The sequence below is a fragment of the Poecilia reticulata genome, chromosome 20, assembly GCF_904066995.2.
Source record: "Poecilia reticulata chromosome 20, P_reticulata-male-v2, whole genome shotgun sequence".
NCBI lineage: Eukaryota > Metazoa > Chordata > Actinopteri > Cyprinodontiformes > Poeciliidae > Poecilia > Poecilia reticulata.
Genome location: NC_088849.1, coordinates 17047024 through 17060124, shown reverse-complemented (window position 1 = coordinate 17060124; position 13101 = coordinate 17047024). Strand labels below are relative to the sequence as shown.

Genomic DNA, 13101 nt, shown 5'->3' with positions numbered 1-13101 from the left:
GTGTGTGGGCTTAAAAAGGATGTACCATCTGATCCATCATCTGCTTAATCGTTTTATAGGCAACTTTAGAAATTAGAAAGCCATTTTAGATTTATAGCCTATTAAGTCTCTAATCCTGAAATCTCCTATGAGGGGAAAGCTTACATGATTGTCTCCTATCCAGCTAGTATTTGGAAAGTGCAGTCAGTTCAACTCTGTTTTATTATTTTATTTTTTACAGCCACAGAACCTTCATCCTGTCAAGTTTTCTGTCTCTGAAAATGTAGAGGAAGGATAATAAGGCGAGATGATTTGGAGAAGTCCCGGTGAGTCATTGCCAAGTGACAGGCACAGACAGACAGGCTGCAGGGAAGCAAGCACTGCTTTGTGGACAGACTTTTTGTCTTGCCCACAATTGATTGGGCCACCTCAGGGAAATGGATCCTACTAATATGGCATGTAGTTTATCATCATTCCCTGCTTTTTCTTAAATCGGACAGAATCAATGGATTAATTCCATAAAAAAGTAATGTTCTGTAAAAGGTCGATCTTATGTGTGGAAAATTATTGCGGCATAAACTTGTTGATTTTTAAAGTGATCCTATTTTGCTCTCTTGAAGGAATTATTACTTTGTTGCATGTTGCTCAACACACTATGAGGATTGCTTAAGGTGAAATTCCTCAGTGATTGTCTGTGATTCTAAAGTGAAACTGCACATTTTGTTTCCAGTGCATTTCCAAATGGTTTGAACCTCCATGAGCTTTTTCACATTTTGCCTAGTTACAATCTCAAACTTCAGTCTGTTTTATTGGGATTTTACTACTATTAGATTTTAAACGTTACTACCATTAGTATGAAATCCAAACCTTCTGGACAGTGCGCGGCCACAGACCTTAAGACAACGCGCCATAGTATGTGGAATCAGTTTTGCGTTTTGCTGCTGTGCCATAACTCCAAATAAAAATGAGAGTGAAGTGAAGGGAGACCGAGTATGACATGCCACCCCAGCTGCCCCTCTTTTATTGTGAATAAAAGAGGAAAGATCACATGACGTCACTTGCTTGGCAGTATTTTAGATATTTAAAATAAAAATCTAATCAATAATTATCAAAATTGACTGATGGGAAATGCTTATATAAGATACCTTTTTCAGCCATATTGTGGGCGGCCCTCGTTTCTAGTTGTTCCATAATCTGTCTTTATCTTCAGATGTTTAATTTGTTTATTAGGTGACTTGACAATTGCTTGCCACTCTTTTCAAATGCTTGGAAATTTAAAAAACATGAAATTTAAAACCATTTCCCTCCTCCCTCTTAAATGTACTGCTTAACTTTATGGCTATCATGTATAATACATTTAGGTATTTTACTACAACATGGTAAATGTGAAAAAGTTCACAGGGTATGATTACTTTCACAAAGCACAGTTGCCTATTCTTTAGCTTTTGCACCTACTTAGATCTATAGTTTATATGCGGTACGGGTCCAGCTGTTATCCTGGAGATACACCCTCTACGTAACCGGTGGGGAGCGTTGCAGAGGGTGGTTAACACGTACGCCTGTAAATAATTTGTATTCCATTAAAGTTTAAAACAAGTCGAGGCAGCCATGCATATTTAACCCCCCCAATAGCCTCTCAGCAGAAATTGAAAGCTGGTAAAATATTGAATTACCAAGAGAGCAGGCTGGGACGCAACAGTCATAATAGTTCACACCTTAGCTGCAGCGTCTTGGTGTTTCCTTTCCAACATCTCTTTTTAGAGAGAAGCAATGAAGCGCTGCCGGATGTGTGTGTGCGTCGGCTGCGGGCCAGAAAAACGGCAGAAATTTGTTGGATAGAAATTGTGAGCTGTCATTAGCCGAGCATATGGCAGGTGTTTATTATGAAAGATTGAGGCCCTTGGTGGAGAGTTTATGTTACATGATGGGAGCTTATTATCATTTGCAGCAAAAAAAAAAAAAAAAAGCCTTGCGTCTGCAGAAAAGTTGGATTCCGTCTGTTATTTTCCATCGATTTTGTTCGACCGCTGCAACTGCCTGAGACAATGAAATGGATCTAGAAGAGGGAAACGGAGGGAAGGAACATTGGGAAATGCCAGAGCTGTAGTCTCATAGCGGCTGGAGAGAGAAAGTTTGTTTTATTTATTTATAGGCAAATTTGGCTTTCATTTATTGATGGTATGCAGCAGCATTTAAAAGATAAACCTGCTAAGCTGTAGGTTTATCTTGGTGTTCTGAATAAGTTGGAACCCATAAGATGCAGTGAAATGCTGTCAGTTTCCCAAACTGCATTTAACCGGGTTAAACGGCACCACGAAGCAGTTTAAGCGCCCTGCAGTCGCATCAGAAAGCATAAGGCTTTCCTGCTAACTGCTCCTGCCACAAATCACCCCCTATCAGTTCTCTGGAAGCACACAGTACAGCAGCAAGCTTCGGCTCGTAGCTGTAGGGCTTAAACACAAACGGACTCTTTGCTTTTATTAAATTTAATCCGTTATACCCCAAGCTTGCGCTGCTTCACGTGATTCTCTGGCTCATTTTCAGCTATTGTGTTTAAAATTGTATATCAGAAATCACCCAAGGCTTCACTAGCATCTTGTTTTTTTTTTTTCCCTTTCATCTTTCTCTGGATTCAGGAACTGATTTCAGAGCAAATTAAAAAACTATCCTTTGACATGGTGACTGTTTCCACAATTCATTTGTTAGCCTTTACCTTCATTTTTTTTCACCACCTGACCCTTTTTATCCACGTTTTTTCTTCTCAGAGCTTTCCATCGGATGAAGGGTGGCCGTTCGCCAAGTACCTGGGAGCGTGTGGGCGCATGGTAGCTGTCAACTACGTGGGCGAGGAGCTGTGGAGCTTCTACAATGCGCCGTGGGAGAAGAGGGTTGACCTGGCGCGGCAGCTGATGGACATTGCCGAGCAGCTTACCAACAATGACTTTGACTTTGCCCTGTACCTGCTGGATGTCAGTTTTGATAACTTTGCAGTCGGCCCTCGGGACGGAAAAGTCATCATAGTCGATGCCGAAAACGTCCTGGTAGCAGACAAAAGACAGATAAAGCAAGGTGAGGGTCATTGCCTAATTGTTTATCACATAGCTGCTTCCATTTCTTCTTTTTTTTTCTTTTTTTTTCGTTTTTGACATTTCAGTATATAGTTAGTCTAGATTTCTCTTCAAAATCTCCTGGTATTTCTAAGAACTATTTTCAGGGGTTTTGGAGGACAAATGGATCCACAGCATCTTAGATCCTCCACCATACTTAAGAGTTGGAATATAAACATACAAGGTCATGATCTATTTTTATGTATTCAATCCCAGTTTAAATGTGGCTGTGTGACATCCCCCAAATGTTAACAGTACCACATGAGAGAAACCAGGCGCTATGGATTACTAATAAAGCTTCTGTAAATCTTGTCAACTTGAAAAAGTAACTCAGAATTTTTAAGAAAAAAAACTAAATTAATTTTAAAAGGATTATTAAATGATTTTGTGAAACAATCATTTCTTTGCATGAAAATTTGTTAAACCTTCAGAGAAAAATTGAAAAGGTTAAATTTTTCTCAGTATGACATCGAGCATTTGCAATTAGACTAATTTTTTTTAAGGCTTTTTATACATCTTTTGACAAGGGTGTTTTAAATAGACCATGTTTCCAGCTCTTCTCTGGAGAAACAGTTTGCTTTTACTTCATGTAATTTGCACAAATTGAAATTTTAAAAGTGAAATTCCATCCATAACCTTACTACTGGTCCATCTCTTGTTCATCACTCTTGCTCAGAAGCTCGGACATGACATGAAGCATTGACCATAGTTTCAATTCTGCAGAAAAGAGATTCGAATGAGCAATCACTGAATGTTTTAGGAATGGCCTCTTGAGACTTTAGGCTAGATTTGCATATGCTGGAAGTCTCCTCTCTTCTAAGAATATATCCAGCCGGCACCCCCACTCTCTCTAACACATGCGTCCCCATCAAAGCAAAGATTGTTCGGATAACGAGCCATCTCTGCTGCCCTAGATTTTTGCCTCGCGGAAAAAAAAAGAAAAAAAAAAAGAGCCCATAACAAGGTCCAGGAAAGCTATACATCACACCCTGAGTGCTGCTGCTCGCCTCCCTTCAGTCTTCCTTCCAGGGGCCACTTCAGAGAGAGCGACGGCCACCTCGTCCGACACTTAGATTTGTCCCCTTGTGCTGAAATCCTATTAAAGTGATAAACTATTGTGTTGCTAGATGTTGAGGCTTCACCATTGTACCCTGTGACGGATATGAGATATTGCTCGTAAGTGAAAGGGAGTGTGCATTTCCTTTTTTTTTTAACACATAATAGAAGCATTGTGATAAATTTATCCCGGGATAAAGCGGCATTTTACCAAATTACAAGCTTCAACTCCAGGGAACCACAAAGTAATGTAGAACGTGTGAAGGAACTCCAACATCCCTGCTGTTTTTCACTTGAATTTCTGCTTCATTTCTGCATGATTATGCTTATGTGTGTTCATGTATTTGCCTTCCTCAGAAGTGTGTATATTTATCTTTGTTGCCAAGAGCTGCAATTTTCCAGCCTGTCACCGAAGCCCTTTGCCAGTCCTGGAGCACAATCCAGGTTGATACTCCCTTTGTCTGGCCCGACACATTTAGAGCCTGACAACTCAAGCTGCTTACCCCTGGCCTTTCAGAGCTTAAGCCTCAAGTTTATTTGCTTCCTTCGTGTTTGTGTGCCTGGATCTGTTTGTGTGTGTGTGTGTGTATGTGTGCCAAAGCGCTGCAACGCAGCAGGAAGAAGAGGGGGGGGATCATGGCGATAATGAGCATTACTAGGTCACGGCCGTGTGGTGAACAGCAGTAGGAAACAGGCGCGGCAACTTCCCAAGGCTCTGGGAACAGAGAAGCCAATCCCTACAATTAGTGCCTGAGCTGGGAAAGCATGCTGAAGCGTGCGACGCCAGAGTCATCGGTCCAAACTGAAACCAATCGATTTGTAAATCAAACGCGCAGAAAGCAACGTGCCAATCCACCCTCTTATTAGAATCATCCATATGGATGCAGGGGGTTCCGGAGACGGGGAGCTGTGCCCTTTTTGTCTGCACAGTCCAGCGATGCGAAAGGAGTGATTTCCCCATGATTGAGCTCATGGCGTCACTGGCTGGCTTGACAACACTCGTGTCACTCATTTTCCTCTTTCTCCTTTACACAGTCTCCCAAAGATGCACTTGCTTTTCCTCTCACACTTGTCTCCGTTCCCAATATCCGACTTTCTCTTCTGAACTCAACAGTAAGGCTATGTTAACGAGGTCTCAGGCCATGCCTTCAAAGTTTGTTCAACCTTGTGAAGGCAGAGGTGTGAGAGGAATGCACACAGGTCCAGTCTGAGCTCTTTAACATGGAAGATGCCAGATACCTGAGACACATGGGGCTCGATGGTCATACCTCACCTGATTCTGCCGCTGATTTGAATTGAAAATGATTTAGTTTGCTTTGTAAATTTGCCCAGAACTGCAGGTAGAAAAAAAAACTAGGGTAGATGTCTTACAAAAAGCATTCATCGTCCTTGAACTAATGTGCTTCAACATATTTTTATGAGCATCTCGTGTAATAAACTAACACAAAAACATACGATTGATATACTGTTTTTTTGTTTTTTTTTTAAACGAATGCACATTTTTAAGGCTGGCCTGGATTTGTATTCAGCTTTAACTAACATCTCTATCCCCACTAACACAGCAACATGATGCCACCACCTTGTTTCATAATGGGAATGGTGTGATTTGTAGTGTTGGCTTTCCACCTCAAATACTGTTTTGTACGAAGACTTAAATGACCTTGAGATCTTTTTTCACATGTTTGCCATATCTGCCGCCTCTGGAAACAGAGCTTCTTATGATGTTCTCTGAACACTGGTTTTCTTCTTGCAATTAAGGACAACATTTTTGTCTACACAATTAAGAGCTGCAATGAGCTGTGGATCTTTGTAACTCCATCTTAGCATTTTGCAAAGAAGGAAATTGCGCTCACGTCTTCTACTTGTCTTGAGTAGTAATTGGTGCAGCACCACCACATGTGGGTTTCGGGAGGCAGATTTTTCAAAGGGTTTCGTTCATTTGATATACTGAAATTTATATCGGTGTGAAAGCGAGCCACACCACCTAAAATTTAATGTTACAATTTTGGTCCCCAGTCAAACAGAATCTACCGGACTATCAGACGTAAAGACACCCTTATATAAAATACAATGCAAAACATGTAGTCATAACAAAGGAAAAAGTATTTGGGGGCCATGTGCTGCTGCCCTGCCCCAACTAATTACTACATAGTTAGTCAATGAAGACACTATTTTCATTTGTTTGTTTTTTAGATTTTATTTGGGGGCATCTGAAAAACTCCTTAACTGCCATCATGCCATCGGTGTCCTCGTAGATCTATTGACTTACTTGGAAGCATTTTGAGAGTGACTGTTAGTCTAAATAAAAATGCATGCCACACTTTTGGGATTTGAATTCATTTTTATTTTTCCCTCATTTTCCTTCCTCCTCAGGTGTGCATTACAGTCTGCATATGGCACAAAATCTCAACGAAGGGCATTTACATTTGAAAAGGCATCTTGACGAAATGTGAAAAGGTGCTCTTGGAAGGCACTATATTGGGCCTCATAACGTCCTTTTCACTTTTTTCTGAGACTCAAAATACTTTGCATATGTGTCCTTGAGTATATCTTTCTCGGCCCTATTTTTTTCTTCTGAGGTTTTTCTAACCGGCGTGTGTGTGTGCGTGTGTGTGCGGGGGGTACAATTTTGTGAGAAGAGCAGGACACTCTCCCGATGCCATCTGTCAATCAGCGTTGAGGTTTGACGCCTGACCGGCTCTGAAGCATTAATTGCTTTTCACCTCACCTCGCTGCGTTTTCGTGTACATCTTTATATGCACCGGTGCGCAGATATATCCATCTTCATCACCCACACTGATTGAGGTTGATGTGTCTCGCCTCTTTTGGGGGGTGGGCCCCACAGTGGGACCCCCCTCTTCTTACTAACGGACCAGTTCTGGATGTTTGATTGAGTTGTTCTGATGAGCCAGAGGAGAAGTGCATTATAGTGCCTGATGCACTGATTATATGTTTGCATCCTCTGGGTCCCCTCCAGTCTACCAACAGTGTTATTGATCTGCTTTTAATGCGCAAACCAATAGCTCTCTCATCATTCCAGGTTTTTTTTATTTTTTTTATTGCCTCCCTTCTTTCCTAACCCAATCCTCTAAAGAGAATGAAAAAGGAAAATAAAATGAGCAGGGGAAAGAATTTTATTTGCTCTGTAAATCAAGTAAAAGGGTTCATTTCTGTCAAATAAAACTGTAGATGGTTGTTCGGCTGTGAGCCCTGAAAAAAAAAAAAAAAAGCCCTTCTCTCAATAGCTGGAGACTTCTTAGAGATTCTTTGGTTTCTTCAGCGGCTGATATGTTTATTAAATTTTTGGGGGTTATTTAAAAAAATAAACGCAATTGTTACATAAATATAAATGACAAAGAACAAAGTCTCCAACTACGAGAGGTGTGTGTGTAAATTCTGCTCAACATTTTTAGTTTTGTAGTTTACCTTTTTTTTTTTTATCATTAAAATATTCTAAAACGTGGAGCAACCAGGAGTCAATAAAGCCCCAATCTTAAACCTGCTATATGCAAAAATCTGATTTTTAAATTTTATTTTTGACATTTCTTGTTTTTTAGCCCATTTTTAGCATTTTTCAGCAAACTCTGATTTGACAATGATTACAAGCAACCTTATGTTTGCAATTTACCTGGTTAGAATTTGTAACTGTAACCTGTGTATTTGTCAATGATAAAGATTTACAGTGAGATATCCAACCAGCAAATGTGAAGCCTTAAAGTGATAAAACATTTCTCACCTTTCTCTCTAAGAGAACTCTGTTGTTTAAAGAAAATCCCAGTATTTTTCTGATCAGTGAATACACCATACATAATCATTACCAAGTCATGCTTACAACACCACACTTTGTTGCATTGGTTAGGATGCAGTTACTGAGTGAAGACATTCAAAGTTGAACATTTCAGTATTACCAGGGTGTTTTAAAACTTACTACAAGAAGCAAAAGCAGAGGTTGTGACATATTTAAAAGAAAAGTGTTTTCAATGACACATTGAGATGTGTTTTCCATTCACTGAGGCTGCAAGAGAGCAAGGCTTTCATCAGATAACAGGGTCGCTCAACAAGGAGGAAAAGGTGCTCTGGTTTATTATTATAAAACATTTTAAAACGTGTCATGTTCATGCTATGATGCATAGTGGGTTGTGAAATTTTTTTTGAGAGTCTTAGAGAAAAGATAAGGATCCAAGAGAAAACGGCAAATAATACTGTTTATGTAATGCTAGTCATGCTAGTAGCTAATATAAGATGCGAAGCAAATTTAAAATGTTTTGCTTTTTACTTCTGTTTTTGAAATACTTGAACACTGTTTTGCGGTGACATCCCCCTTAACATTGTTAAGCTATAATTAATGACCACTTACAGGAGAAAGCTTAAAAATATAATTTGTTTTCATATCTGTCACAAAATGGTCATTTGAAAGAAATTAAAGTTAAAATTGCTATTGGCAGAACAAAGCCTTAAAAGAACCAAAGAAAAAAGAAAGAACCCAAAACATCCTCCTCTCTCTGGGGGAAAAAATCTGATGTCAACTTTATACATAAAGCAGATCTAAAATAATAAAAAAAAAAAGGTCAATAGTGCTTAAGTTGTACCAATGACCAAACCAACTAAATGAAATGCAAACATAGTAAATAAAATTATGCAATTCACAATGTTTACTATTACTATTGTGTATTGTATTAGTAATTGTATTAGTAATCTAACAAAGTCTCTTTTTTTTTTATTTATTTATGAAAAGCCAAGAAGGGAAAAAAAAGTATTAACTAAAGGTTTAGGTGATTCTATATCAGAATCACTTAAATCTGAACAGTATTAAATTAAATGTTTCACCCACTGCAAAGGTGATTTAAAAAAAAAAAAAAAAAAGTAATATAAACATTTTCATGTGTGTCCACCTGCAGACAAGCCGGAGAACTACGACGCGTGGTATGAGAGCCGCTTCGAGGAGTGTGACAGGGAGGCCTGCCTTTCTTTCTCCAAGGAGGCCCTCTGCTCCCGGGTCACCGTGGACCACAACTATTATGCCGTGTGCCAGAACTTACTGTCGCAGTACGCCACGTGGCGGGGAACCACTGGCGGCCTCCTTCACGACCCGCCCGCTCACATAGCCAAAGATGGACAACTCGAGGCTTTGTTGGACGAGTGCACCAAACCTAAAAAGCGCTACGGCCGCTTTCAGGCGGCCAAGGAACTGCGCGAATACCTCACACGGCTATCTGCCGCATCCTCCTCCGCCATGGCAAGGTAATGCATGGGGTCGGCGTTAGCCCGACGCTTCGAGACACGATTTTGTACTCTTTATCTCCGGACTCTTGAACTATCGGTTCTTGTTCATGATGTCATTCGCTCCCTTTGCGCATTGGAGCAAGAAGAAGGTGTTTGAATCAAACTTTATTAAAGCCCTAGCTTTTACCTTGACTTTTCTGCTTTGTTTGAGAGGATTGTGGCACTGCAAAAAAAAAGAAAAAAAAAAAAAACCTACCTGAGCCAAGAGAGCGAGGTTACGGGGTTAACCTGTCGGCTCTCAGGGTGGGCTACCACCTCCGGAGCAGAAATAAGGAGGCTCCGGTAAGCGCATCCGTCATTGGAGTCAGGCTAACGCAAATCAACAGTAACCAAGCAACAGCAGCCGTAACATCACACAGCCCAGATGATGATTATTTTCCTTTTTATGCCTCAGTTTCTTCTTCTTTTTTTTTTCATACCATTAAAAACCTTAACATCTGTTTTAGTCATAGTTCTCAGTTTTATTTCATTTCTAGAAGGGTTGATTCTGTTTTGCAGAGCTGAATTGTAGTCATTTGAGCCATGGTTATTTTTTGCTGTGTTGTGGCTCTTTATTTTCTGTAGCAATGCTGCCTGGAAGGTGGAAGTAGCATGAATCACCTGCTGCAGGATGGCAGGAAAGGCCAAGGGAGAAGAGGTAAAAAAAATTAAAAAAAAAGAGGAGGAAAAAAAAAAGTGGGTTAGAAAGTTTTGGATTTCAGAGGACATGTACAAAAAAACTTGACAGCTACTCTTTATGTACAGGTACATCTCAATGATCATCAGAAATAATCAAAAAGTCAATTTACTTCAGTAATACAGTTTAAAAAGAAAAATGTATAGATGTATTCATAACACGCAGGGTAAAATCTTTCAAGTGTTTATTTCTGCTAAATTTGATTATTATGGCTTGTAGCTGATTTAAAATTCTAAATCTATTTTTTCTGATTATTAAATTAGACTGAAAATATATATTCATGTATGACACTTGCGTCACACATCTAAATAAAACTCTTTCTTGAAGAAGTGATGGTCTGTGGCCATGAATGATGCTTGAATAGTCTTTCCTTCACAATTCTTTTGTTCCCCCTAAACCTTTTCTTCCATCCACTAAACTTTCCATTCCATTTATGTGCCTGGTAACGGCACTCTGTAAATAGCCCATTTTCTTTAGCAATGCCTTTTTGAGGCTTACCCAATGCAAAACAGAAAAGACGAAAACAAATGCTGCTTATTGGTCATTACATTAGGACTGCAAGCTTTTGGAAAAGCATACAGCTTTAGTAGCATTCTGGTGAATATTTCTATAGCAATCTGACTTGCAGTATACAAAAACAACATGACTTGCAAATCTGAGATGTATTGTGAAGCCCTATTTCAGGTAGCATTGAAATAAAAAAAAAGTAATAGATTTCTTTAGCTATAAGCCATAATGATCTAAAGGAACTGAAATAAGTGGTTGAATTGTATAACTGTGTGTAAAGAATCCTTAATTGCCTTTAATTGAATTGCTGAAAGAAACCAACTTTTCGATAATATTCACATTTATTGAGATGCACCTTTTTTGTTGTTGTTTTCCAATCATTCAGGTTTCAGGATTGTGGCAATCATTTTGTGTTTTTTGTTTTTTTTTTTTTTGCGTGGATTATTAGTTTTCTGTTTACTAGGAATCTGAAACGGTGAGACAGCTGCTCATAGGAAAAGGAAGGCGATAATTGGACTGTGGCAGTCCGTTAATGCAGATGTGCCGATACCAAAGAGGCTACTGGTAGTAAGAGACCACACCTTTCCTAACGCCTGGTCCACGCTGAAGAACTGACTGAGTACTGATATTCTTTCTCCTAAACAATGATCAGCCATAGCTGTTTTGAACGATTCCCCTTTACTTTGTCGGCCTCCAGCAGAATTGATAAATGATTTGTTGAACACTTTTCCCTCCATCAGTGTCATAAAGCCACTTGATTTAAGAGAAAATGAAGTGATTCTGAAAGAACCAGAACACATGATTAATCCCCATTCCATTTCCCCTTCTTTGTCTTGATTTGATGAATGAATTAGAGTTCTCCAAGTGCTGCTCGATGCAATAACCTCTGTCAGGTCAGTGGTATAAGAAAAGGGAATGAAGATTTAAAATTACTTTCTTGTTCCAGAAGCGGCTTCCGGACCTGCACTTTCTAAATTTTGCAGCCGAGAAATCTCTGCGTTTAAATATTTAAACACTCTTCACCACTTAAGAGGTTGAGGATGGTTTTACACTCGGTGGACCAACAAATTAAAAGCATAATCACAAATACTGGCTCATTTTGCTCTTGGTTTATAGGATACATTACTCAGCATAACTTGGTTTAAAAAGAAGAAAAATCTGCCTCGAAGTCCCATTTGTTTGTTTTTTTTGTAGGTTTAAGTAGGATCCTAAAATACCCAGTGGAGGTTTGTTTAATGCAGACCATAAAAAGTTGGGATAATAATCAAATGAATGCTTCATTTGATGAAACTGGTATGACTCTTGCCAGCTAGGAAAAGCAATAAAGACAAGTTTGGCTTATGGATTATGTTTTTTTTGTCGTTTCTCTCTCTCTCTTGTTTCAACTCCATCATTTGTTGTGACAGCTGTTTGTTTACCCATGTGTCGGATATATTTAACTATGGAGGACATTGAACCTAGAGGGATTTGTTCATGCGTAACTAACTGTCCACTTTTGTACTGTAATTTTCTTTTAAGTATTATATCAGCGTTGTCTGATTTTTCCTGTGCCTTTCATTCAAAAGTTGTATTTACAACTTTTAGTGGATTTAAATATTAAAATAAATGAAGATATATATATATATATAAATATATATATAGATATAAATATACTCATGCTCTGTGTGGACTCTTCTTGATTCTGTTTCCTGTTTTTTTGTTTTTTTTGAGTTGGCTCCAGTTTGGTTGCTTAAAAAAAAGAAAACTGATTCACTGCAGCACAGCTGGATATCGATGTTTGCCAAGTCTTTTTTAGTTATCCTTTGTTTTGATCTTTTATATCTTCATCTTCCCTCAAATTAAAAGCCCAGGCTTCCTTTTGTTGTGCTCTCCACTGAACTAAGATGCGAGTCTTTCCCTTTTTATCCGGTTTTATTATTTTCATTCAACATCTTTACACAAAGATTGCTTTAAATATTAATATGGTAACCTTTCAGTGAAGCTTTCCTCTTACACACTTCAATTTGGTCACACAGATAGTAAAATTGTTCTTTTTTTTTATTATTGTGCAAGTACAGTTTCCACAGAAAAATTACTCCTCACGCATAGAGTGAAGCCCAGAATTATTCCCACCCCCAGCAGATTTCATTAAATATTTTAATGCAATCAAGGAGGATTGTTTCTGGTGGATATATCTCACAAGATAATATAAACCGAGTATGAAATCAACACCTTCATATAACTGAAGACCAGGATGTTTGCGCTAGTATCTTTACATTTTATTTTTGGTGATGGGCTTCAAATCTTTAAAGTTGGAAACCTTCTTGGCTGTTGCTTCATTTAATTAATTAATGATCTGTCAGATTCAAGTTGGGACTCTGGCTAGACGCCTTCAGAAACGTTGATACTTGAAACATGTTGGTACAATGAAAAAAAATTTAAGATTATCAACAAACCCTACACTGCCAGGGATATGAATAATTTTGGACTGGACATGGTTTATGTTTTCAAATG

The 13101-nt window shown here is 38.8% G+C and overlaps 1 protein-coding gene across 1 annotated transcript in view; it reads left to right on the top strand.

The window, feature by feature from the left end:
• Positions 1–12260, top strand: part of dipk2ab (divergent protein kinase domain 2Ab) — a 39870-nt gene extending 27610 nt beyond the window's left edge. The window contains exons 3-4 of the mRNA XM_008396811.3: positions 2745–3048; positions 9041–12260. Coding sequence (XP_008395033.1) covers positions 2745–3048; positions 9041–9387 — 651 coding nt within the window. The 3' untranslated portion in view covers positions 9388–12260. The remainder of the gene's footprint in view (positions 1–2744; positions 3049–9040) is intronic.
• Positions 12261–13101: the final 841 nt, after the last annotated feature.